The sequence below is a fragment of the Syngnathoides biaculeatus genome, chromosome 10 (assembly GCF_019802595.1).
Source record: "Syngnathoides biaculeatus isolate LvHL_M chromosome 10, ASM1980259v1, whole genome shotgun sequence".
NCBI classification, from domain to species: Eukaryota; Metazoa; Chordata; class Actinopteri; order Syngnathiformes; family Syngnathidae; genus Syngnathoides; species Syngnathoides biaculeatus.
The window spans coordinates 20,276,981-20,303,823 of NC_084649.1; the positions used below are offsets into that span (position 1 = coordinate 20,276,981).

Consider the following 26,843-nt stretch of genomic DNA (forward strand, 5'->3'; position numbering starts at 1 on the left):
AAAATTGCCTGCCATTAGGAGTCAATGTCCATGTTAAAAAGTAAATAAATAGAAGCTAAAATATATTAAATATATAAATGAATAAAGGAAGATGTTAGCAATTTCATTTTGTCATGATGGGTAGTAATTTATCAAACTGCAGCCTATGTTTCCATGTGTTTTGGGTAACCACACTAATCAAGTGCAAACGTACACATATTGACCGATAGATGGCAACATTTAAACACGTCACCTTCTCGCGGCAAGTGCAAAATCTCGCGTTGTTTCCACCGACATTTCATGCGCGTTCACCGGGGTCTTTGCCTGCTTGCATTTTTTTTTTCCAAAACATTTTTTTTTTTTTTTTTTGCAGGAACGGGATCGAGCAACCAAGACGTCCGTGCATGAAACAAAACACGAGTGTTTTAGTTGAAAGATTTATCGGTAAGAATTTCCAGAAGAGACGACCTGCTTAAAATGCTCAGAGGTTTATAATACGAGAAGCCAAGAAATGGCGACTCTGGACTGGTCCACACACACACACACACACAAACGCACAAAGCAGGTTTGGCTAACAGCTAAGTGGCTAACGGGGCGTAGCTTGTTAATTTACGTTGATGCGCTAAAATCGGAACTAGACCGTAATATTGTTTACATTAGTATTATCTAGTCCGACTGCTGTCTTATCGTCTCAAATAAAGGTCAGTTTCATACAAATCCATGTTTAGTTGGTCATAGGGGATGCTATGTGGCTTCAATCAATAACCTAACACATCGTTGCTTTTATGTTCTTGTTAATGTGTGAGTTAGTTTACGTCGTTTAGTGTAAAGTGATAGTTTGTATGAAGGAGGTTGTTTTTTTTTTTTGTTTTTTTTTAAATAAGATGGCATGGCACTGTTCTGAAGACGTCACATCCGTCGTCAGAGGAGATGAAGATGAGGAGTTGAACCTCATTTCAAACTGGATTTCGAATAAATCATTCAAAGGCTTTCCATACTGGCTTGGTGCTTTAGTGGATGTGAAGTATATGGACTGAGTTCCACATTGTGCGACACAAAAAAAGACTTTTTGGTGCTTGGTGAGGCCCGAGGTCGCCAATCTTGTTGCAGGCTGTGCTCCCGATGATTTGCTCTCTGATATAAATGTGATTTTTCTGTTTTTTTTTTTTTTTTCCCCTGGGCGTTTTAAAAGGATCATGTCTGTCTTTTATCTGCTGATGTTTTTGTGCAATTTGCAATGGAAGCTCTTCTCTTCACTGCACTGGTTGTTTCTTTTTTACTCTGGACGTGTTTGTTGGTTGATTATGGTTGATGTACTCTGCGGATATTTTGGTTCGTACCCGAAGTGTTGCTGAAAATGGCTTTTTTGTTGTTGTTGTTGCCACATTTGCATCAAGTGGTCCATGGCACTTCAACACGTGGGTACGGAATGGTTTAGGTTGCTGGTGTGGCTGTTAATAGTCATATGGAGGCCTTGGCTATACTTGCTAGTCCTTGATTCTTTTCCACTGGTAATTCTTGGGACCAGAAAAAGTACCTGGGGTGATGAGCTGATACCCAAGGGACACCTGGTTTTATTGTTGAGTCTTGTTCCAAGTCAAATTCTTGCCTCCCTTCAAACAGCTCTTGCTACCCTGATGGTAGGGTGCCGAAATGTGGTCTGGACTGCTTTTGACATTGGAAATTGGTAAAGTTGCTTTTGATTTTTACACCAATCCTTGTCTATTTATAAATTTACACCTTTGCATTTTTCCTTTTTTTTTTTGGTCTTTAATCAAAAAAATCAAAAACAAAATTTCTGTGCTAATGTTATTAAGGTCTAAGATATACCCCAGCCCTGTCAAAAGAGGAAGTATGTTGGAGTGATGGTGGGACAGTGGATCAGCTGGTAAAGCGTTGGCCTGACAGTTCTGTGGACCTGGGTTCGATCCCGTCTCCGCCTGTGTGGAGTTTGCATCTTCTCCCCGTGCCTGCATGGGTTCTCTCCGGGCACTTTGGTTTCCTCCCACATCCCCAAAACATTATTTGGGCACTCTAGATTGCCCCTAGGTGTGATTGTGAGTGTGGCTGTTTGTCTCGATGTGCCCTGCGATTGGCTGGCAACCGGTTCAGGGTGTACCCCGCCTCCTGCCCAATGACAGCTAAGATAGGCTCCTGCGCACCTCGTGAGGATAAGTGGCTAAGAAAATGGATGGATGGATGTTGGAGTGATAGATCTGGACTGGGAGATGATCTTTGTGTGAGTAGGAGGAATCAAGTTTGGCCTGGGTTGTTAGTGGAAATTTGAAGACGTCGCCACAAGTCCATGCACTTCTAAGTGCATTTAAAAAAAAAAAACACACACAGTGGTACAGTGACTTGATGAATGCGTTCTGTAGTTTACTACGTGAGCAAATCAACCTTGAAATTAACCAAAACTAAATTAATTTGTGCCACATCCGCAAAAAAAGTTTTTTTTTTCAATTATGGAAAATAGCGTTTGATTGAAAATAATATATTTGTATTGAAGACATAAAAGAAAATGTTAAAAAATGGTTTTATAAAGTGTAATTACTGTACATAGTGTACTTTTGTTTGTTGGATTTGTGGTTTTTAAAGTGTGAGGCGTAGTGAGTAACTTTAGGTGCTGTCGCGCTGGAGTTGGCTGTGCCAGCGGTAAGTCTGGATGTGAGCGTCTGGGTTGGAGTTGTGGCCCTCAGCAGCTAAATCGTTTTGTATTTGTGTGTTTTACTGTTTTCCCTGTTCAGTAAATAGTAGAAAGTACTTTGTCGACTGTGGCTCGTTAGAGTACCTTCATTGCGCCATTAAAAAAAAAAAATAATAATAAAATTGTCATTTCGGTGGTAGCATATCTTTAGCTGACTTGTAACCAGCGCTTCGGCTAACTATTTTAATCATGGATTAATGTAGTCTATTTTTTTGGATGAATTGGATACAATGTTTTATTTTGTAACTTTCATTCCATTTAGTAAAAACAGTACAAGAGTATATTATTCACATGAAAAGTGTAGAATTATAAACCATTGATAATTCAGTTCCCGGTTTGGTTCGTAATGCGTCAAAAAGAAAGCCAGTAATGTTGATCATAGTCTTTCAAAGTAATAGCGACGTTTTCAAATAAGTGAATACTCGGTTCTCGAATGTCTCCGTTCTCGAACAAATCTGTTTTCAAATGGAAAATTTTGCTTCTGTTTTCGGGCGAAAATCGGTACACGAACGGCTGCGGTAAAACACGGAAATAACAACATAACGCGCGCGGCCCGACCAGCTGACCCACGACGCATGTTGTTAGTGTGTCTAACGCAGACTCTGTACGCAGATGTTGGAAATATCGATTTGGTTTTCAAAGAAATCAGCTCTTGAACAGCCTTCTGGAACGAATTGTGGTCGAGAACCGAGGTTGTACTGTACCTGTTTTTGACTCAACGCGAGGGTTTTTTTTTTTTGGGGGGGGGGTGACTACAGAAATCAGAACACACAACAACACGGAATTGTGGGGCTGAAATTTGAAATTATTAGGATTTGAACAATTTTTAATGAAAGAAGTTCATTTAATTGTTGCACCACGACTTCATTTAAAATAGTTTCATAACAAGAAAAATGTCAACAAAGGAAGGGTAGCACTGGGAACTGACAAGTTGAAAGTTAGGGGAAGGGAAAGTCAAGGTACTACTTTTGTTCTGGCCTCTGGCTCTATGCCTCATGCATATATGGGGATTCTTCTATTGATGGTGTGGTTTGTATTTATATTGATTCCGACTCAAAGTTGTATAAGGCTTGAGCTGGTGTGAAGTGGTGCTGAATCAGGTTGGTGGCGCTCTAAAGCTGTGCTTTGTGTTCAATTTTTTGTTTGTGTAGCACTGCTGTCTGTGCTTTGAGATTTCCCGATGGACTGCTGATCTTTTGCTGGGTGCTTGTTTTGCTCACGCTAATGACGTAGCGCTAATGTGTCGCTTTGGTCCGTGATCTGCTCTGATGTGTTTTTAAAAGCACGAAATATATTTTTTCCACTGTTTCGCTGTGGTTTTGCTATACTGTTGAAGTATGTGATGCTGTTGCTAACTTTATGTCATCTGGTGGCTGCCTGTTAATATTTATAACTATTTTTGACATGCATTTGTAGATGTTTAGTTCATGAGGTTTTATTTGAATGTTTTCCAAGGCTTTTACAAGGCAAGGCTTGGTTTCAGTGTCCGGTAGAACACTGGTCCTTAACACCCGGAAACCGCAGGGTCAATTGGGTGGCATGGCCGTTGTTTTCATTGGATAAATGGTTTTTTTCAGTGGTTTAGCTATTTGTAAGGAAGTTGCTACCTCACAACTTATCTTCGCCCAATGAGCTGTTGCGGTATTGTTGAGTGGATTTTTGACATTTGGTAGGAACAGACAAATATGCCAAACCACGGAAGGTGGGAGTTGCCTTATTTCTTTGGTCAAAGTCAATTTGAACTGGCTTGTTTGAAGAAAAAAAATCGGAGCTCCAGAGCAAAGTGCCCAGGCCTGCTGGAAAGGTTGCCCGCCCAGGAGGGTCCTTGAATGGGGCACACCTGGCGATAGGAGGCCCTTATAAACTCTGGTTCTTTCATTTATTTATTTTTATTTTTTGTACTAACACAATTTATCTTGGCTTTGGGATTCAAGCATTGTAGAGTAATCGGGGAAATTTAGAGGCCCTAGGCTGGAAGTCATTTTAAATTCTCTTTGGAGGCAGAATACAGGGAGTCCTCGGTCTACGACTGAGTTCTGTTCTTACGGTAGCGACTTAACTCGAATTTCGACTTCAGTCGGATTCCACCGTTAAAGTCAGAATTGACATCAAAATACTTTGTATGAAAAACAAATGCATTGAAATAAACAAGATGACGCACTTACATAACTGCTGAGATGTGGGTGGAGATAGAAGAAGGGGAGGCGGTCCTTAGCTATTGCGAAGGAACCTGGTCCTCAATCCTCTCCATCTCGACAAGTCTTAAAGAACCTTGTTTTGGGATCATTGCATCCAGCGTAGGAACAGAACCCCTCATGTGCGCTGAAATGCGGGCTTTGTCTTTAATAATTATCACCACGGTCGACCGACTGAAGCCTTGGTTGGTGTTGGTTTCTCTACTTTCTCCAATCTTTTTATGATCTTGAGCTTCGTTTCCATGGTAGTGGATTTTCCTTTGCCTGCAGAAGCACTGCTTAAAGACAGAGCTTTCTTCTTTGGGGTCATAATGTCTAAAGAGGAGGGCGAAAAATGCGAAGATACTCCCGGCGCACAAACACGGACAATCGTTAGCCAGACAAAATGGCGCACGGGGGACGGGTGTTGTAAAGTCGAAAACGTCTTAGGTCGAGACCGTCTCAACCCGAGGACTCCCTGTATTCTAATTAGACGTCAGCCAAGAATACATGTAAAGCAGAGATACGTCTTTGTTTGTTAGTTTATCTTTATTGACATACGTATATTACATTCTGAACATTTCATTCAAATAACTGAAGTCTGTGTTAAGTCTCATTTGTGCTTGTGGACTGTATGAACATAAACTTGAAAATTTTGTTCTCATAAAGAAAATCGGGAAATTATTTAGCCCCAACTAAGTGTGTCATAAACGGGACAAAATACAAATTTATCACCTGGATGCTTGCGGATGTGTGTCAAACTTTGCAGTAACTAAGCTAACCATAACTGCTCTTCCATATTTACATTAGCTCTCAAAATCCTCACTCTTCTTCATGTCTGGGAAACACTTTTTTTTTGTTAAAGTTTCTGCAGTACACTGCATTTATTTCCCTATTTAGTGGGAACATAAATGATCAGTCTCCTAAATGTATGATCTTCTATATAATAACGTTTTATATGAGTAATGTTTCAACCAGGAAAGTACATCTCAATTTGGTTCACGTTGTAATGGCCCCGTCACTCAATGACGTTCTGGTCAGCGTTCTATAGCCTTTGAGGAAACGTTGGTAGTCGCCCATGCTCGCCGTGATAGCGCCAGAAGCTAGTGAACGTCAATGATCGCTGGGAATCGGCGGAGAACGTCGGTCCAGGAAAAAAAAGTTTTGACCATTTACAAAAGTTCTCACCGAGACCAGCATTCATCAAGGTTTAATTTTAAAAGTTCAAGAACGTTCGTGGAACGTTTTACTAACGTTCGCCGAGCGTTGCCCGCATTTGGCTATCGTTAGTCAGTCGTTACTGCCCACACGGCGTGTAACTAAAGTCAAACGAACGTCCTTTGGCGTCCATTGAGCGTCATTCGAGCGTTTCCCGAACGTACATGCATATGGGTATATAAACCGATGCTTTGCATTCTTACTTGGAGCGCTAGTTGCTGAAGTCCGCACCCCACCTTTTTTTCATCTAGGCGGCATGATGCTGACTGTTCAAACTCACGAGAACAACCGAAGTGACTGAAATTTCCAACGTTTTCGTTCCCGTTCCAGTGTAAAAATTACACGCCAGCAAAACTCTATTCTGTCGTTATTCACCCGTTTAGTCACGCTCAACACGCTCGTCTAACGTTGACAAATCGCTCGTCGCGCGCCAATGACTCGTTAGCACATGCTAATGGTTTTTAGGGGTATCTTATTTGGTTCCTGTTCCATGCTTCTCGTGCGTTTAGACACGCTTTAAGTCATGCGTTAGACACACGTTAATCACACGCTAGATGTGTCATCCTCGTTTGAGAACGCTGAAAAATAGAACAATTGAAATGTTCAGAGAACGTTGACCAGAACGTCACGGTGTGACGGAGCCTTAAGGTAAATATGACTCGTCCACCATATTTCTATTAAATGTTGCCTTTTTTTCTTTCTGAAAAAACTTATGTTCCGTCTGTCAGCCAATCTAATGACAGAATTTTGTACAGTTTTGCCCAAAACGTACTCTACTACAGGATAGGTGCTAAATACTGAGACAATATGGTTCGTATATTTGTAACTGTATGCCCTGGACCACAGCCTACTGATTGGTGCAAACAAGGTTTATTTGGAACTAAGACATCTCACATATACATTAGGAGGAGATCTTCAGTCTGCAGGTCTTTCCTGTCTATGCTCTGTTGATCCTGTCCTGTTAAATGCATACTATAATATGGTTTCTATGTACAGATGGCCTTGGAACTGAGCTCTTTTTTAATTCTTCTGTAAATGTTTTGCACCTTCACCCCCAATTCCTCATGAAAGAATGATTGTTTCCAAATGTATGGTTTAGGATGCACACCCCAAAAAAAATAATTCTCAAGTTTTGAAATAAAATGTTATACGATTTTTTTGGGGGACATCTGGAAACCACGGGTCTGGTCTTCTGTGCTCCTGATCTGACAGCAGTGTTGCTTTCTCCCCAGGTTATAGGCCTGTTGATTAGCTGTCAGTATGGCGGTAGTCATCAGACTGCAAGGTCTGCCCATAGTGGCCGGCACCATGGACATCAGGCACTTCTTCTCTGGCCTCACAATCCCTGATGGGGGCGTACACATCGTGGGTGGTGAGCATGGCGAGGCCTTCATTGTCTTTGCCACCGACGAGGATGCTCGGCTGGGAATGATGCGCACAGGTGGGTCCATTAAGGGCTCCAAAGTATCGTTGTTGCTCAGCAGTAAGACGGAAATGCAGAATATGATCGAATTGAGCCGGCGGAGGTTTGAAGGCGGCACCGGTGCGACCGAAACCGCCCCGCCTGCTACGGCTAACCGCCAAGCTGCCGTGGCGGCCATACCCGCGATACAGTCGGCCACGGTGGGGAGAAGCGTTAGCCATGGAAACCCCGGTTTCACTAATACTTCTGCTGTGGCGACAGCAACCTCATCACAAGACACTCCGATTCACAAGGCTGCAGCCAGCCTGGCGCATATGGTGCCCAACTTTCCCCATGGCTACAGCGCCGCACCTGCCATCACCACAACCCTGCCGTCTCTCAATCCAGGTCCTCCGCTCATTGCGCCCATGCCATCGATGCCCACAATGTCCACGGTTCCTCCTCCTGTGTCATCGTTGCCACCTGTCCCTACTGTCACCCAACTTTCCCATGGCCCTCCTGTACCGCCAATGTCCCACCTCTCCCACATGTCCTCCCTGCCGCCCTTCAACCCCACCATGCCACCACCTGGAGGACTTGCCTCAGGACTCCCTTTAGGCACCCCTAACCCAATGCTATTCAACCCCCTCAACCCTCTTGCGTCTCTGGGTCTTCAGGCTCACATGAAGGCTGCTGCAGTCACAGCCACGGCAATTGGTGTGTCAACTCCAGATGAGTTGTTTGTCCTCTTACAAAACCTACCGTTCTCCTGTTCAGAGATGGAGGTCAGGGAGTTTTTCCGGGGTCTGGGGGTGGACGGAGTGCGCTTTTTCCGGGACGGGCAAGGTCGTCCCACTGGCCGCGCAATGGTCAAATTCTTCATGCCCCAAGACTGCTTTGAAGCCATGAAGCGGGGTGGTGGCATGATGGGTCAAAGGTTCATCGAGATCACACCGAGCTCTGAGAGACAATGGGCTAGCCTCAATCACAGCACCATGCTCCCGACTCCCCAAATTAACACGAAACCAAACAGTCATACACAAGACCAGCATCAACGACCTAGTCACGCTGGCGACATTGGCCGGGATCAGCGAGGGAGGTCAAGATCTCCGCATCGTCAGGAGTTCTGCGTTTACCTGAAAGGCCTCCCTTACGAGGCTGACAAAAAACAGATCAAGGAGTTCTTTAAGAACCTATCCGTAGTGGAGGACACCATGTATATTGCCTACGGCCCCAATGGACGAGCCACAGGTGAGGGCTTTCTGGAGTTTAAAACGGAACAAGATTACAAGACTGCACTGGGTGCTCACATGCAATACATGGGGTCCCGCTTCATCCAAGTACACCCCATTAGCTACAAGGGAATGTTGGAAAAGATTGACTCCATTCGTAAGCGTGAAGCAGCGCAGAACAATGGCAAGAGCCAAGATAGTCTAAAAACTGAACCTAGGAACTGCGCACATATCACCAACATTCCTTACAATATCTCCAAGAAGGATGTCCGTGCTTTCCTGGAGGGCATCGGGCTTTATGAAGACACGCTGAAAGTTCTCACCGACAGCCACGGCAATGGCTTAGGCCAGGCTATCTTCCAGCTTCAGACTGAAGAAGACGCCCGCAAAGCAGAAAGACTTCACCGCCAGAAGCTTAACGGCCGTGATGCATTTGTTCACTTGGTGACCTTTGAGCAGATGAAAGAAATTGAAAGGAACCCCCCACCTCAAAACAAGAGAGGTCAAAGAAATCCACAGCAGAACCAGCAGAGCCAGATCCAGATCCAAAGCCAGCATCAGCAGGCTCCGGCAGTTCCGCAGCAGCCCCAGATTAATCCTTTCGGCGCGATTGGCGGTGAGGAGTTTAACTTTCTAAGAAGCACCATGGGAAACCTCAACAGTTCCCCGTTTGTTACGCCGTTCTCTACTGCTGGAAACGGCTTAGCGAGTCACCCTCCACTCCCCCCATTGGCAGCAGGGCTAGGGGAAGTTAACCTGGCTGTCGCTCCGCCGCTCATTGCCGGTCTCCCTGGAGCGCCGCTTCTGGAGCCGCCAGGCTTTCGACCTGGTGCGGCTGGGGTACCTACATTTGGTCAGGATGGGCTAAGAGGCTTATTGCCCTTTGATAACAACAGGAAACCAAATGTAGGAGCACAGAACAGAGTTGGGCCCGGGGCTAACAACAACAACAACAGCAACAACCAAGGGCGTCAAGTGGGAGCGCCTCCCGGTGGACCTCCAGTTTTCAACCCTGGCTCCGACGGTCTCTTGATTCCTCCTGGGGCGCCCAACAACCCTAACATTCACCGTTCTTCTGTCCCATCTGCCACCGCCCCAACGATAGTTAAGCTTCAGAACATGCCATTCACAGTCACCACAGACGAGATCATGGACTTCTTCTATGGCTACGAGGTGCTCCCTGGATCCGTTTGCTTGCAGTTCAGTGACAAAGGTCTGCCCACCGGCGAGGCGATGGTTGCTTTCCAGAACCCCGAAGAGGCTTCCGCCGCCGTCCTGGATCTCAATGACCGGCCAATTGGCGCACGGAAAGTCAAAATTAGTCTGGGCTAAGAAACCCGTTTACCCCAAGTCTCCAACCAAAGCAGACAGACCCTAAATATATACCCCTTTTAGTCTGAGCTGGTGATGGTCGGGACTGGTGGCTACAGTTGGGTGGCATCTTGTTGAATGTGGTCGCCATTAGAGGGTCGGGCATCATGTACTTGGGACTGAACTGTTAACGCAACTGATCTAATCGACCTCCTAATACCACTACTATTACAATACAATTTTAGAAACCGTTATTATTAATGGGAAAAAAAAACAAGCCTGGGACCAATTGTTTTTGGTTGCAAGTGCTTTTATGGTTAAAATACGATAAAAACGCCACAAAGATCTGGTTCTAATTTTTGCCACTAGCTCTGAACCAGCCCACACCATCTCAGTGCAAATGGGGTCCTACTGCTAGACCATACCGCCAACACAATTTATGACAACATAGCAACACCACTTTAAAATGTATTTCCTGGGTGCTCCCATTTTTTTTATTCACTGACTTGATGAATTTCGGAAAGTATAGCACCACCACTTTAAAATGTATTTCCTGGGTACTCCCATTTTTTTTTTTTTTTTTTTTTTTAAATTGACTGACTTGATGGTCATGATGATGACCAATTGCTGGAGGAACAACAACAAAAAAAAGCTGAATTATGTTCTGTTGCTATGGTAGCACTCATGTTACAGCCATCATGTGTAAGTCGTGCTCCGGCTGAAGTTGTTTCACGTTTGCGGTCGCTATGCTATTGTCGCTCCATGCTTCGTAGCTATGCTAATATCCTCCATATGTTGTTGTGGTAAAAGGCATTAGAATTTGTGCCCTTGTCGTCATGCGCAATGGTTACTTTTTTGCTGTTCTGCTTTTCCACATTAAATGTCTGCTCTTCCGCCCCCCACCCCTCACCCTCCCCTCTGCTCCTGTGTCGCATTGACGATGGTGAAAAGCAACTACTGTCAGTCTGGTTCCGAAGGGATGGAACAGTGTCCGGTAAATTTCTCTGGGAAGTTAAGATGGGGGGAATTTAGGAAATAATCGACATTGGCAACGTTTCATGGGATGATCGGAATTATTGTGAGATCTCTGGAAATTAAGGCTAATAGAAACACATCATATTCTTGCATAAATATCAATGCACTGGTACCTTTTAGGTACCAGGGACCCAACCTAGGTGGTTCTTTGAGATACGAGCTGTCTGGTCAGTATTTTGCTTTGTGGTGAGCAAAAAAATTGAAATAGTTTTTGATGTTTAAAAAAAAAAAAAAGCCACCCTTTAACATGTAGAAATGTAACAATACTCACGCATATATTCTTTATCATCTGCAAAGAATGGTTATTACTCCAGCTTCCTGAGGATCTGAGACAGTATCGTGTGCTTTACATCTGGTATGTCTGTAGTTATACAACTCCATCGTGGTCAAGTCGTGCACACGAGGAGGAGCAGCACAATGTCTATTGAAATGAAGCAAAAACTGCTTAATTTCTTTCCATTTTAACATGTAGATGAACATTATGAAGGTTGTCGTGTTGCTACGAAGTGGGATGGGCTTCTCTGTCTCCTGTTTTGTTTTTGTTTTTTCTTTTTCTATCAGTCATGTCTGAAGAGTCGCTGAATGATTTTATTTTATTTTATTTTTTTAATGATGATGTCGCTGTGTTTGGATGTCCCAACCTACGTCAGTGATGCGTGTACACACAATGTCGGTGTATGAACTGTAGCGTCAGCAGTGTTTTTCGTTTGGTAGTATTTTTTCTGTGGTCCGTATATAGATTTTGGGATGTTTTAAGTGTCTGTATGATGCCACAAAACATGCTTTGCTTGTTTTTTGGGGGGGCTAATAAAAAGGAAGTACAGGACATTGTCCTTGCCTGCCAGACTGCCGTTCTCTCGTCTCTTTCTCTTTATCTTCTGATGATTCCCTGACTTTTGCTGATGTTTCGTCGCCACTTCGACCAGAAACTGTAAAAGATTGAAATTTTAATTCTTTGTTTTAGCTGTCGTCACCCTGAAGGAATCTTGGGGCCGCACTGAAATGATGAGGACAAAAAAATGTCAAATTTGGGAGGGGGGGGGGATATATATAATTTCAGTTAAATAAACAACTGCCAACAGTTTTTTTTGAGGAAGGGGGGCAAATTGCAGTTTTACAATGACCATTTCTTGTAAATTTGTTTACTGTTTTTACTCTAATAATTGGATTTGTCTCGGAAAATTTACGTTTTCCCTGTAGAGTAAATATTTTGCTCACCTAATAAGTTTTATCTCGAAAACTTTTTTAAAATGTCCTCACGTAAAATTAAACTAATTATAATATTCCATTTGTCTTCAAGTCAAGTCAAGCTCATACAATTTTTTTTTTCCCCTTGTACTATTGTGATGATATGCTTGTAATTCTCACATTTTTTTAACCCCTCTTTGGTGTGACCCCATTTTTCCTGCTTATATTTTTAACGACAGTTTAAAGTATAGCAGAGAGATTTGACAATAAGTTTGATACAGTCAAGATCTACACGTTATTCAAGGTTTAAGAAATACAGCCACCAGGCTGAGTGGCTGTAGGATTGCTTTGTTCAATTTGAGTTGCTGCTGCTGTTGCCATCTTTGATGCACAATTTTCTCATTTTTATCAATGATATTGTCTTATATTGCCACCTGGTCTAACCTAGAAGAACCTCAATTGCGTTGGCGTCTTCATTAATGGTGGAGATCAGACTTGAAACCATGCATTATATTTGGGACGTAAGTAATTTGACTTTTTTTTTAATTAGTTTTAAAAAATAGACGTGTTGTTCTATGGAGAAAGCTGTTGCTAGTGCACTGGAGTAAGTGGTTTGCCTTGGATGCTTCCTGTTTCATTGCATACGAAAGAGATGAGTTGCTGTTCTATTCTATATACAATTCTCTGAAAATTTCCACCCGTTCTCTGCAGTTTTTGCCGACGTCACTGCGATGGCATCGAAAATGAGTGACTAAAATTAAGCAGTGATGTGCAGAAGTTGCCTGCGCACTACATCCGGTTCAAGTGTGTTCCCTTCAAGATAAGGGCATAGAAACATCTTATTTTATTCATTTTTTTTTTTTTTGCCTGACATGTTTTGGGTGGATAACTGCTAGGTAATCTTGACTTGTCATTCTAGTGCTTAGTAAAAATTAGTGTTTTAATTACACAAAGTTGCAGAGGGAACTCTGATTGGTGATGAGTTGCAAGGTTATGTTGATGACGTCAAGCAGACGCTATGACTGAGATGTTTTTCATGATTCCAGTCGATCATTTTGTCATTTTAACAAGAGTAGGCTGGTTTTATGCTCCCAAAAGTAGCGAAAGTACGCAGTGCTCTGCACTAGCGTTAAGGAACGCTTTTATTTTGAATGGCTGGGGCTGGAAGTCGTCCTCGTAGCTGCTCCAATGCGGGTGGTCGACACTTCTTTCTGTCCAATCAGAGAACTATTCTTCTGCGTTGCTGTCCAATCATAATAGAAAATCTGCTGTGGTGTTCGCTTCCGATTGTGATTGTGGCTGCCAGGAGCAAATTTCGTCACTTCGAGCCAAAATTGTAGATATATTTTTGGAATTCACTATATCCAGACTGATGTTAAAGTTTAACCAGGTAACAGTGATTTTGCTCAGCTAATATTAATATCAACGGAGTGTAGTTTTTTTTCCGTCCTCCCGGTGTGTGCTACTCCACCCTGTTTTGTGTCTCACGCTAATTATCGTTTTTACGTGCTTTTTTTTTTTTTTTTTTTTTTACACGTTTATGACTTTGACTTTTTCACGTTTCACTGAGTGTGACCAAAAATTCGCGTTTGCCCAGTTACAGTGTTGAGTTGTTGCCCAGAATGTCAATTCAGTATCGAAATATAATGGGGCGTGTAGTGTAAAATTAATATCTTACGGTTTGATTTCACAAGATTACGCAATTTTTCCACGTACATTTAATTTTTTTCCTCCTAATGTCACACATTTAAGCTCATTTTTTAAAATGTTGTGATATTGCGGTAACGGTTACACTTAAAGACGGGATGGCTTCTTTGGACGCTCACCAGTGGCGTCGCTAGACCTGTTTTGGGGGGCGGGGAGGGGGTTGGGGGCTTCCAAATCTCCCTAAAAAAAAAAAAAAAAGTGTATATCTCATTCCAAGTGATATCCTGTTGCTGATTGTTGGAAGATTGTGTTCTGTCCAAAATCAAATCTAGAGTCAGAACACGAACTACTAGTTTCTGAAACAAATGCATGTATTTTTTTTTCTTCCTTCTTTACACAGATGGCAGACTGTGTGTCTAAAGTGGAGCTGACTGTCTCCTGTTCAAACCTGCTGGACAAGGACATAGGGTCCAAGTCGGATCCTTTGTGTGTGCTGCTGCAGCGGTCTGGAAAAGACAGCTGGACTGAGGTAACGAAGCAAGTCCTGCGAGTACTTCCTTCTCTATGTAACCAAACTAATGTCTTTGGCCATTAGCGTAAAACTAAAATTTAAAATAAAACGATATAGACAGGTGCTAGTTTCGTCAGCCTGTGTTGAAATTTTAGATTTAAGGTTCTTGCTGGAGTCAAACAAATCACTCACGTTCCCAAAAAGAATAATTAAAATAAGAATTTTACTTTCAGGAGTGCTCAATTATTGATAGTAGCAACAGTGATAGCAAAGATGTTCGACAATACATTGCAAAAGACTTCAATATCTTGTCCGAAATATAAACATCCATCCACTATTTCAATATTAATGCACGTTATATTTGAGATCATTATAAAACTATTACTCCTTAAACTTAAGCAATGAATATTTCAACATAAATTGTGTAGCAACACACACAGACAGACAATATATCTATAGTCTTTGTACTCTATGTAAGATGGCGAATATTACCACACTGTACTGAGTCACTTACAGTAGGCGAGTGTAACGTGTCTTGGTCTGCATGACCGTATTATTATTATTATTACACATTCTCTCGTTGGCCAAGATTGGTGGACCCAAAGGAGCAGCACAACTGGATTGTTGCAATAACTCCCGATGCTTGAGCTCTTCAATTTGAACACTTTTCTACTTCATTATATTACTCAATTTTTATAAAGTACAATATTATGGAGTCTTAAGTTTTCTTTATTAAAACCACAGACACCACTTTTGTTATTTTGAATTGCACTTGTTCTGGCACAAAAAAAGTGGTATTGTTCAATCCCTGCGGTCCTGTTCTACCAAGCAAACTCTTCCGTGTGTTTCTTTGGCTTCAGTTATGCCGCACCGAGCATCTTCAGAACACCTCCAGCCCGTCCTTCAGTCAGCGACTCCGTCTGGACTACCAGTTCGAGACGGTGCAGAACCTCAAACTTGGCGTTTACGACATCGACAACGCGTCCCGGGACCTCGGGGACGACGATTTCCTGGGAGGTGTGGAGATCACCCTGGGACAGGTAAACTCAGACTTGAGCTCGGGTAAAAGTTTTGAACTCTGGCCATAGCCCGTCCGCTCATTCACCAGGATTCAAACCGACCACCTTGTGATTCTGTTTTCCAGATAGTTTCCAGTAAAACGCTGACCAGGCCGCTCCAGCTGAAGAAAGGAAAACCTGCTGGGAAAGGGACCATTACTGTATGTAGTTGGTTTGTAGTTGTCTAATTGTATAATTTTAATTTCACAACTTTTCATGTCCATGCCTAGATCACCGCAGAGGAGATAAAGGACAATAGATCCATTCAGTTGGAGCTCGAAGCTAAAAATCTTGATAAGAAGGTAGTTGTTTATTCCCATCCTTATCTGTGATTTTTATTATTTTTTTTGTATTCTGGATCACACTGATGCGTTCGTGCTTCAAATCGATTTTATTATCTTACAAAGACAAGCCAGCGGAAATCATTGTTAGATTAATCACAGCAAGTAGTTCAGGCCCTGAAGGGGCAAAGCAGCCCCAGGCCATCACACTGCCACAAGTGTTGGACACACAGCATGCTCTTCATCAAACATTTAGCGTAATTTCCGGCCTACAAGCCGCAACTTTTTTCACACACTTTCAACCCTGTGGTTTGTGCGGTGATGTTTAATTTGTGCATTGTTTTCTAACGGCCACTCGAGCGGAAAAGGTGAGAATGAGACCGGTGGAATATATGTGCAGAGGAAGTGACTTTTACCGTCTGCGCTGCGTTAGCGCTGTGCTAGCTTGTTGCTGCTGTGTTACTTTCATGTCTCAGCGATATTTACCGGTAAGTTTTATTTTAACTGGCCCTGTTAGCGTTACCGCGGCGCTAGGTTTAGTACAGCGCTCGCGCTAAACTCTTTCTGTGTCCCATCTTTCTTTGTAAATATCTCGTGTTTCACTGTGGGCACTTGCGGCTTTAACACAGCTGCGGCGTATGTGTGTACCAAATGGTATTTCCGTTACAAATTATGGTCTGTTGGCTGGGAATTATGGTACTTGCGTCCCAAGTGGCACATTTGACAGCAAAGCGTCCTACATTGTCAACCAATCCACAAACAGATGCAGTCAAAAGCACCTGAAGTACAAAAGTTATGCACCTCAACATAACAGACCCAGCACTACTTTTGTAAAAAAACAACAGACTTGTGAAATATGATGGAATGCTTCATTAGTAATTGTCTCCGTGTGTGTGTGTGTGTACTTTGTTTGTTTGTTCAGGACACCTTTGGGAAGTCGGACCCCTTCCTGGAGTTTTTCAAGAAAGGAGACGATGGCAAATGGCAGCTGGTCCACAGAACAGAGGTACGCAAATACCGTATTTTCCGCACAATAAGGCGCACCTAAGGGGCATTAATTTTCTCGAAAGCCGGCGGTGTGCTTTATAATCCAGTGCGCCTTATATGTGGATCAATATTGAGCCGCATCAGGTCTCGCGACTACGGCAAGCAGCTGCCGACTCCATTTTTCTCCCCTGTAGAAGAAGTAGCGCGCAGTGCATGCTGGGATATATGACTGCACGAAGCGTGTCATTTCATTTCTATTTGTGTTTGTGTAAAGAGCCCAAAATGACTCCTATACTACGTCACTGACTTTACCTCGGGGGAAATAACAAGACGGCTGTTTATTAATTTTGGGAGTGAACGGAGTTGTCAGAACACCGGCTTGTAAAAAAATTCACTGAAGGCCATTCACTGAAGGTGCGCCTTATAATCCGATGCACCTTATAGTGCAGAAAATACAGTATTGGTGTTTCAGATTGTCTTTGAGCGGCTGGCACTTGTTTACCTGTCCGTCTACGTCTGATATTGTCAATGTGCGTTTGTGCAGGTCGTGAAGAACAACCTGAATCCAAGCTGGAAGAAGTTTTCGGTCCCCCTGCAGACGTTTTGCAGCAGCGACCTAGAAAGGCCTCTCAAGGTTTCCGCCGATCCGAACGCAGCTCTTCACCAAGGTCTCCGGCCACTCACTTCCCAGCCTTGACGCGCTCTCTGTCGCCCTCAGGTGGATTGCTCCGACCACGACAGCGACGGCTCGCACGACCTCATCGGCTCGTTCACCACCAAAGTGTCGGAGCTGCAGAAAGCGGCTGGCGGTTCGCCGGTCAGCTCACTGGTTGCAATGGCCATGCTCTTCTTCTTCTGCTTCTGGTTCCCCCTATTCTTAGTTGTACTCTTCCTCATATTATTTGTGATTTATGTTTCAGGTGGCGTTTGATTGCATCCATCCGGAAAAGCAGAAGAAGAAGAAGAGCTACAAAAACTCTGGGGTGGTTTCTGTGAAGAGCTGCAAGGTACTGCTTTGCTCCAACCACAATTTGATACAATTCACTTCACTTGCAATTCTTCTTCTTCTTTTTTTTTTTTTTTTGGCTTCTCCTGTTAGGGGTCACCACAGCGTGTCATCTTTTTCCATCTAATCCTATCTCGTGCATCTTCCTCCAGTTAATACGCAATTTGATCCAGTACAATTCATCAATTACAATATGATACAATTTGCTCCAAAATAGAATGTTCCATATCACTCAATATCTGACATTATGCATTTCGCTCCAGTTACAAAGTGATAAAATGCACTTTTAATTATGGTAAGGTTCGATTTATTCAATTATGAATCACACTGATGGCAATTCGAATTACTCCAAATACAATTATATTAACTCCAACATAATTCACTCCAATTTCGATGTTTACTCTGATTACTTTGATTTATTACAATTACAGTAAGATTCAATTACAATACAGTTCACTACAATCGTAATACGAATCACTCCATTTATAATATAATTCTCAGTTATGATTCAATACACGCCAGTCATTTACATTTGAAAAATGTACGGGTGTTGCCAGTCATGCCCGCAGATTTAAAGTTACGGGTGTGGTCCACCAGTCATGCCCGCAGATATAAAGTTGGGGGTGTGATTCGGGATGGAATCTCAAGACCTTAAAATAACTTTAAATAACTTGTTATACCCGAGTATGTAGTTGTTAGCTGATATCATAATTTATTGACACTGCACAGACTGAGACAGGCATTTTTAGGGTGGGGGGGGGGGGTGAACGCGCGCATCGCCGCCACTGCCGTAAATAGGAGGTCGGCTTGCTAGAACTCTCCTTTATGTGCGTGCGCTCGACGTATCGACCACACCTGAATCAAGCGACGAGGTTGATGGTAGTCTAATGTATTTTTGGGGCGGGGTGGACGCCGTCACACGATCAACCAAAACTGCCTCGCGATCGACGCATTGGGCACCCCTGGTGTAACTGAATTTCCTTTGACATGGCTCATGATGGTGATGACCGAACAACCTCAGTACGGTTAACTTGCATTTCCTGTTTCCGGGTTGTTTAGGAGCAGTCTTGTTTTGTTACCAAAGTTTATGAAATAAACACGTAAATGAATGTGAAGACCGCACAAAATAAGGAACGTCTTTCAATATCTTATTTTTTCCACTCAAATAACAAATTTTACGCGCCTGATTTTTTTCGTGCTTGACTGTGCAGATTTGCGAGTGCGATGGGGCGTGTGCGCGATCGCGCTCGTCAAATGTGAGTGACTGATAAGCCAATCAAATTTACCCATTCATGGGCAGGGTGGCAATTTTTTGCCTTATTGAGATAAAAGTCTCCTAACAGGCCACAATCGAGGAAATACTTCTTTTTCGTTTAACACATTAAACAAAGGGCAAAAAAGATGTACCCTCTCGCAGGCAGACGGGTATGTTATCAGTTCTGTGAAGTGGTACATGCTAGAGATATGTTTATCAATTAATTTTTTGTTGTAGAACGACACTTACGCATTAATAATAGTGATGGATTAGCGTTTTGAAGACAAACTTGGTCTCTTTCTTCTCTTGGAAAACGCTCCACGTGTACTTGAGGCAGCCATGTCGGGTCAGAAAGGAAAGGGAAATAACTCCGTGCTAACTTTGACCGACGAGTTCTCCTCTCCTGATACCAAATTATGGCTTCAGATTAAAACGTTTCAATGTTTTAATATAGTAAAGGATATAATGCGTGAAAATCATGATGTCCTAAAAATAGGATGCTGCCCACGAATGGCTTAAAAGTATTCTGACCATATATCAATTATGCCTCAATCCAAATGTGACACATTACGATTCCCTCAAAGTCCGATATCAATTACTCAAACCACAAAAAGATTTACTTTAATTATGATACAATAAGATTCTGTCCCAATTACAATAAGATCCCGATAATCTCAGTGTGGTTCTTTTGACTTCAGTCTTAATCACAATTCACTCTGCTTACTGTACGATTGACTTAAATTGCTGTACCGTACGATTTACTCCAATTATGTTGTAACGAGGCGCATTTTGGCTGTTGCACGATGTGACTTCCCGTTTGTGTGCTTTCCAGTTAGCCACGCAGCACAGCTTCTTGGACTACGTGATGGGCGGCTGCCAGATCAACTTCACAGTGAGAGCTTTTTTTTTTTTTTTTTTTTTTTTTTCCCCCCCCTAACACACGCCCCTCACGTTAAGTTTGTGTGTAGGTGGGCATCGACTTCACGGGCTCCAACGGGGACCCTCGCTCGCCCAACTCTCTCCACTACTTGAGTCCGGACGGGCTGAACCAGTACTTGTCTGCACTCTGGTCCGTGGGGCAGGTCGTCCAAGACTACGACACGTCAGTACAACTTTCCTCATTTAAGGCTTGTTTATTACTCAACTGCAGATGGGCCAGGCCCATAAAACACTTAATTACTTATGTATAAATAACACGTAACCCTTGGAATTCACCTGGAAGCCCCGTTTTCTTTGCCTCAGTCGGTGCTGCTGTATTTGTTATCAAAATATGAAAATTCGTTGAAGTGTCCACGTGTTGTCGATGTTTGGCTAACTGTGACGATTTCTTCTTTTTAGTGATAAACTCTTTCCGCGTTTGGGTTTGGAGCCAAACTTCCTCCGGACTACCAGGTGCTTATAAACGAAAGCTTTCAAATGTTACAGAAGATCCATATTTTGTGACAGAAATCATAGAACGCTGACTCGTTATGGCCGTAATGGCGATTGTTCGAGATGTTAGAGGGAGAGAAAAGATCCAAGTTGACATTACCGTGAATTTGATGAAATAAGCACTATTTTGTTTAAAAAAAAAAAAAATTGGATTATAAAAAAATAAAAACATGCTTGTTCATGCTATTTAGCGTATCTGTGATAGTGTATCATGCTATTGCAGAGGGGAAAGTTCTTTGCATCTAGTGTCAACGCATTGTAAGTTACTAATCATGACCTTTGGGGCTCCAGGGGGGAGAAAAAAAGACTCTGCAAGCGTTTTTCACGTATCATTTACATTATCATAACAAGAGGCTAAAGAGTGGGTAGATAAGGATGACGCTAATTGCGTCATGAAATCACAAAACACTGAAATTAGTGCTTGGGTTATACATCACACTTGTTCCTTTGGTCTGCTTTGAATTCAGTTCCGGCAAAGAGTAAGCAAGTTCCAACAACCAAATAAGAAGGCAACCTGCACGCGTCTGGAGATATAAATGTAAAATAATTTGTGGCGGCGGCACCGTGGATCAGCTGGTAAAGCGTTGGCCTCGCAGTTCCGAGGTCACGGGTTCAATCCCGGACCCGCCTGTGTGGAGTTTGCATGTTCTCCCTGTGCCTGCGTGGGTTTTCTCCGGGCACTCCGGGTTCCTCCCACATTCCAAAAAACATGCGACATTAATTGGACACTCCAAATTGCCCCTAGGTGTGATTGTGAGTCTGGCTGTTTGTCTCCATGTGCCCTGCGATTGGCTGACAACCAGTTCAGGGTGAACCCTACCTCCTGCACTCCCCGCGACCCTTGTGAGGATAAGCGGCTAAGAAAATGGATGGATGTGTCTATTGACCAAAGTGCAACAATTGGGGAAACATCAGTGCAACATATCTGGTGGTGTTTCCTGCCCGTTGACAGCTGGGATAGGCTCCAGCACTCCCCCGCGACCCTCGTGAGGATAAGCAGTCAAGAAAATGGATGGATGGATAATTTGTGGCCCCCTAAAGCCGAAATGAAATAACATGTCAGCCGAGAACTGGGTCAGGGTAAAGTACATTGCTGCTAATCATAAATATTTACAAGATACAAGATAAGCTTTATTTAGTTCCACAATGAGAACAATCGTGTCCTTTCAGTTGCAATTGTGGACACAGGAAGAAGAAATTGCATGCAAGAGAAAATATGTTCACAAAAAGCTGATCAGCAGTTTCGTTTTTGTTTGCAAAATGTGGCAGAGTTTGAATTTACTTTTGAGATTCTGAGATCTTCAGCATCATTAGCTTTGGACAACACAACATTGAAGATGTCGTGTTGTGTATCCCGCAGGCCGCACATCACGAGTTCGCCCTCAACTTTAACCCCGCCAACCCCTACTGTCAAGGTACGCCATTTTGGATTCCTTGGAATAAGATTATTTAGTAGGAATGCCAAGAATCACGATTACTAGGTTGTGTCAAATGGGGGTTGAAATAAACCCAACCCAGGAAAATTAACACACCCCCTCTAAAAAAAAAAAAAAAAAGTACTTTGTATTTTAAAAGTAGCACGAAAAGCTTTTTTGTTAAAAATATACAATTGTTTCATCAAAAAACGAATGTTAAATCATATTCAAATAACCAACCTATTCAGTAAAAAAGTTACTTGTTTTCTCATAATAATCCAAAAAAAGAAGTCCTCTTAAAAAAATATGCCCTTTTCCTTGAATATATTTCGCAGAAAAAAACAGTTTCATCTAAAAAAATGTTTTAAATGTGCACATTATTTTCTTGAATAAAAACAAGACTTTCTCATATAAATTTCTATTTCCACAAATGATTTTCTCACCGTAAAAAATAGCTTTTTTGTTAAAAAATATTCAGCTTCTCTGTTATTCAAGTTTTTCGTGAAACCAGAAACCTTTTGTCCCTTTAAAATAGCCAACTTTTTTTTCCTCAAAGTGACATTAATTTTAGTCTCTAAAAATAACTACTAAACTTGACCTGACTACTAAACTCATATATTTTTAAAATGTTTATTCTCAAAATCTGAACTAATTTTTCTTGGAAATAGAAACAAAAAAATTAGCTACTTTTTTCAAGAAAATAATGACAACCTTGTTCTCCAAAAAAGTATGCAACTTTTCAGGAACAAATAAAACATTCTATTAAAAAAAAAAAAAAGACATCCATGTATCTTATTTTTTTTTAAACTTTTTATTTCTTGAAAAAATCCTTTTTCCTCCTTCCCTCCAATTGTCTCAAAATCATTTTTTTTTCTTGGAGGAGAAAAAAAACCTTTTTCTAAAGAAAACAACCTTTCCTCAATATTATTTTTCTTATTCTAAAAGAACCACGACAACTGTTATAAGATCAGAGCTTTTTTAAAACGGGTTTTATTTTCAAAATGTTTTTCTCGTCCAAAGCTATGCATTATTATTATTATTACGCATTGTTTACTCATCGTATTGTTCCGGCATCACTGCTTTGGGACTCCTTTTCGAAACATTTGAACTTTTTTGTCGCTTTTTAAGATCAAATGATATAAGAAATGCATGCAGTGGCGGCCATCTTTGATGGCGTTTTATTGTGAAATGTGGTCTCGGATGGGGTTTTATTGTGAAATGTGCTCTCTGATGGCGTTTTTATCGTGAAATGTGCACGTTCCACTGCGGCAGGCGTTCAGGGTATCGTGGAGGCCTACAGGATGGTTCTCCCGCAGCTCCGACTCTCCGGGCCCACAAACTTCTCGCCCATCATCAACCACGTGGCCTCCATCGCCTCCGGCGCCGCCCAGATCGACAGCGCCTCCGTGAGGACAAAACCCGCACTGTGCCCCCCCCCGTGGCGAGTCGTACGTGCGTTGATGGCCTCTATCCTCCGCAGCAATACTTCATCCTCCTCATCCTCACCGACGGCGAGATCACCGACCTGGATCAGACCCGGGACGCCATCGTGCGCGCCTCCCGCCTGCCACTGTCCATCATCATCGTGGGGGTGGGGCCGGCCGATTTCAAGGCCATGGAGCTGCTGGACGGGGACGACGGCGTGCTGAGGTCCACCGTGGGGGAGGCCGTCGCCAGGGACATCGTGCAGTTTGTCCCCTTCCTCAAGTACAAAGACGTGAGTGCGAACCAAGAAAAAATTTGCAAAAATCCACAAAATACCTGTCGTCCATCTTGAAAAGGGTTTGTAATTGCTCATCACTGCCTCAAGGTGGCACCAAAGCATTTTAAAGAGAAGCTCATAAAGTATCAACACCTCATCGACAAGTCTAGCTTGTCTGTAATCAGGAATTTTTAGCGGCTGTGAAATAGTTTATTATCAGGGGTGAAAGCATGATGTTTTCCACTTACAATCCAGGATGAACTTGCTCCTACTCAAAGATTTTAGAACAGTGGCACTGCATCGTGGTAAATAACGAAGATGGTGTTTTGGGGAATATCCTAATTGTCTCCGCATTCCCTCCCCAGGCGCCCCTGGAGACGCTGGCCAAGTCGGTGCTGGCCGAGGTGCCCACCCAGGTGGTGTCCTACTTCAAAATGAGAGGCCTGCAGCCCCTCAAGGTGCCCGCCAAGGTGCCCGCCAAAGCATAAATGCCAACCACTTCGACTGGTCCAATCAGCAGCGCTTAACTGGCAGCCAATCACAAGGCCAGGAGCAACTTTGCCATTTTTTCTTTTTTTTTTTTTTTTTTTTTTACTATGGTATTTTTGTTGAAATGCTTGTTTATACATTCAAAGGAGCATAAGGTAGAGGTACACGGAAATCAAAATATTCTATTAAATTCTAATATTCTATGACAAAATTGTAAAAATTAGCAATAGTCGGTGACAATTATTTATCATGGATTTATCATTTAGAGGCATTAACTGGAATTTGGAATGATCCAAATCTTAAAAATGGGTATCTGATCTCATTGATTTAATGAAAAAAAATAGCACCATGTAAATTGACTTTTGAATAGTTAGTTGCAGCTCTAAAAGTCTTTATATCTTGGAATAATATCACAAAAAAAACTTTTCTTAAATATAAGATTGCCACCTTTTTCTCCAAAATAACTTTCTGCCTTGAAAAAATCTGACTGTATTCTTCCCAAATTCAACTTTTTCTTGAAAGAGATTTTTTGCAAAAATACTAAATTTCTTCTCCAAAAATTATTTTAAAAAAATGACTTAATTCTTGTCATTTTTTTTTGCAAATATCTGACTTATTTGCTTGAACAAATAACAAAACTAACTTTTTGTCTTGAACAAATCCAACTTTATTTTTGTAAAATCAGCATGTACCCTGCCTCTCGCCCGAAGATAGCTCCCGCGACCCTTGTGAGGATCAGCGGCTCGGATAATGGACTTCGTTGTCATTGTGTAAATTTTGTTCCTTTCATTCAGCGCGGGCCACACGCTCCTTTGCCCTTAAGCTGGTCTTCAGACGCCTGCAAAAAGACCAATCACATTCCAGCACTCTACTTTGGCAGCCAATCACGAGGCCCGGAGAAGGTTTATTTTTTGAATTGATTTTTTTTTTTTTTTTTTTTTTTTTTCCTCTCTCTTCTTAACTACGCAGCTTGCATGTTAACACACAAAATGCAACCTCTCTTGTTTCCATGGCAACGCGGGCCCGAAGACCAATCTGGAACAATCAATCGTCTTTGATTCTAGCATAATTAGTGGCCATTAGCAGAGTTGTCGGGCCAAATGTTGACGATGTAACCAAAGCGACCAATTTAGCCTTCCGTGTATCTTGTCAGTCGTTGTTATTGATCAGGTATAGATTACTTTGCACTTTTGTCTGATTTCCTTTCTCAATGCTGGAGTTATTAGTAAAAAAAAAAAAACTACTAGTCACGCTTATCACAAATGCCTTAAAATAGAAACAATTTTTAAGTAGCTTTTTATTGTATCCATGCTGCATCTGACTCGCATAACCGCCATTTTGGGTCCCAGCACTGGAGGTACATGGCAAACGTTTCCAAAAATGTCATTTTGAGACATTTTTTTTTCTCTTTCCATAAAAGGACATAAAATGATCAACAACTGAATGATAAACTTTGAAAAGTGCCTTTATGAAGTGCTTCCAGTGAATACACGCACACATTTATGTGTCAATACAATGCCAATGGAAGTAAAACAAAAATGCTATTCATGATGCTGGTAGCATATTAAAAAAAAAAAGTTTCATCCTAACTTGAGTTTTTATCCGAGAAAAGGAACTAATTTTGTACAAATAGGTTCCACTACTAAAAAATCCAAACCAACTCACGGTGACTAAAATAGCTATGCAAAAGTTCAAATGACACAAACCTGCATCAGAGTAAGATGGACTGCACTTCCCATAATGCTTTGCTACAGGGGCTGTACTGTATTAATGCTTGGACAATGAAGCCAATAAAGCAATTATGCTGGAGAAAAACACGACAAGGACGTTTGACTTTTTCCATTTCTCAGCAAGAAGGTTAAAACGCAGAGGTTGGCCTGATGCCGGACTTTTGGGAAAGGGTAGAAATAAAATTTTTATTCTTCTTGGAATAGTTTAATTTTATATCTTGGGAGGGGGGGAAATGACTTCTTGTATGTGTCAGCTTTTTTATCATATTTTTATAGGCTTATGACTTTTTTTTTTTACCTTGGGAAAACTTCTTGACAATAAATGCACTCTCGTAGGTGTCGGAATCTTTTTTTTTTTTTTTTAATTCGACCCATTTTTCAAAAACTTCTCTCATTAAAATAAAAAAAACATTTCCCATAAAAAAATCCACTTATTCCACCAAAAGATGACTTGAATCTTGTAAGATTCTGACTTTTCTCAAATATTTTACTTCAAAAGAATATGACTGCGTTCTCACAAAATATCCCCTCCGGTTTTCTGATGTGTAAGACTTATTTTAAATGCTTATTTTCATAAGATTGATTTTTTTTCCTTGAAAATCTGACTTCATCCCTGTAAAATCCATTTTTTTTTTTTTTTTTTTTTTTTTACAACTTTTTCTCAAATATTGCTTTATTGTAATAACTTGACCATTTTGATCAGATTTGCATGTGTACATTTAGCTTGATACATTTTTTAAAAAAATTTTTATGAAAAGTTCTCCCGGCGTCAGAAAACAAATTGTGTTCCATCTTGGACGTTCCGCTGTGCACATCTTTGTGTCACGCGTGTGTGTAGTCAAATGAGGAAACCAGTCAAAATTATTAGATTTCATCTTTTCGGGTCGTCAATAAAGCGAGTCAAAGGAAAGAGACGGATGACGTGCGCCAGTTTCCATGGCGACCGTAACCGAGAGGCGACCGCCGTCAGACGCGAGTTCATCCCGGTGTCAGCCGACAGCTTTCGCGTTCGAGTCGCAGGCCCGGCCGTAGCGCTTGAAGGCCCGGACTTGGGTTTCGAGATGCGTGTTCGAGGCTACGTTCAG

General features: G+C 42.0%; 2 protein-coding genes across 2 annotated transcripts; both read left to right on the forward strand.

Annotated features, from left to right (window-relative positions):
• The first annotated feature begins 233 nt into the window (after window positions 1-233).
• rbm12 (RNA binding motif protein 12) lies at window positions 234-11,897 on the forward strand. The gene is made up of 2 exons (XM_061831973.1): window positions 234-423; window positions 7,311-11,897. The coding sequence occupies exon 2, from the start codon at window positions 7,339-7,341 to the stop codon at window positions 10,042-10,044; it is 2,706 nt and encodes a 901-aa protein (XP_061687957.1). The 5' UTR covers window positions 234-423; window positions 7,311-7,338; the 3' UTR covers window positions 10,045-11,897.
• Window positions 11,898-13,489: 1,592 nt separating this feature from the next.
• On the forward strand, window positions 13,490-25,869 carry cpne1 (copine I). The gene is given in 17 exon segments (XM_061831974.1): window positions 13,490-13,636; window positions 14,294-14,422; window positions 15,265-15,444; window positions 15,549-15,623; window positions 15,693-15,764; window positions 16,666-16,749; window positions 17,275-17,364; window positions 17,449-17,547; window positions 17,651-17,737; window positions 19,824-19,883; window positions 19,960-20,093; window positions 20,330-20,343; window positions 20,346-20,383; window positions 21,783-21,837; window positions 23,110-23,243; window positions 23,318-23,554; window positions 23,905-25,869. Coding segments are annotated over 17 exon segments (1,629 nt in total). The 5' UTR covers window positions 13,490-13,618; the 3' UTR covers window positions 24,028-25,869.
• The last annotated feature ends 974 nt before the right edge of the window (window positions 25,870-26,843 follow it).

What these genes read in the sequence shown, in the direction of transcription:
- rbm12 (XM_061831973.1), top strand. Translation starts at nt 7,339, where the DNA reads ATGGCGGTAGTCATCAGACTGCAAGGTCTGCCCATAGTGGCCGGCACC.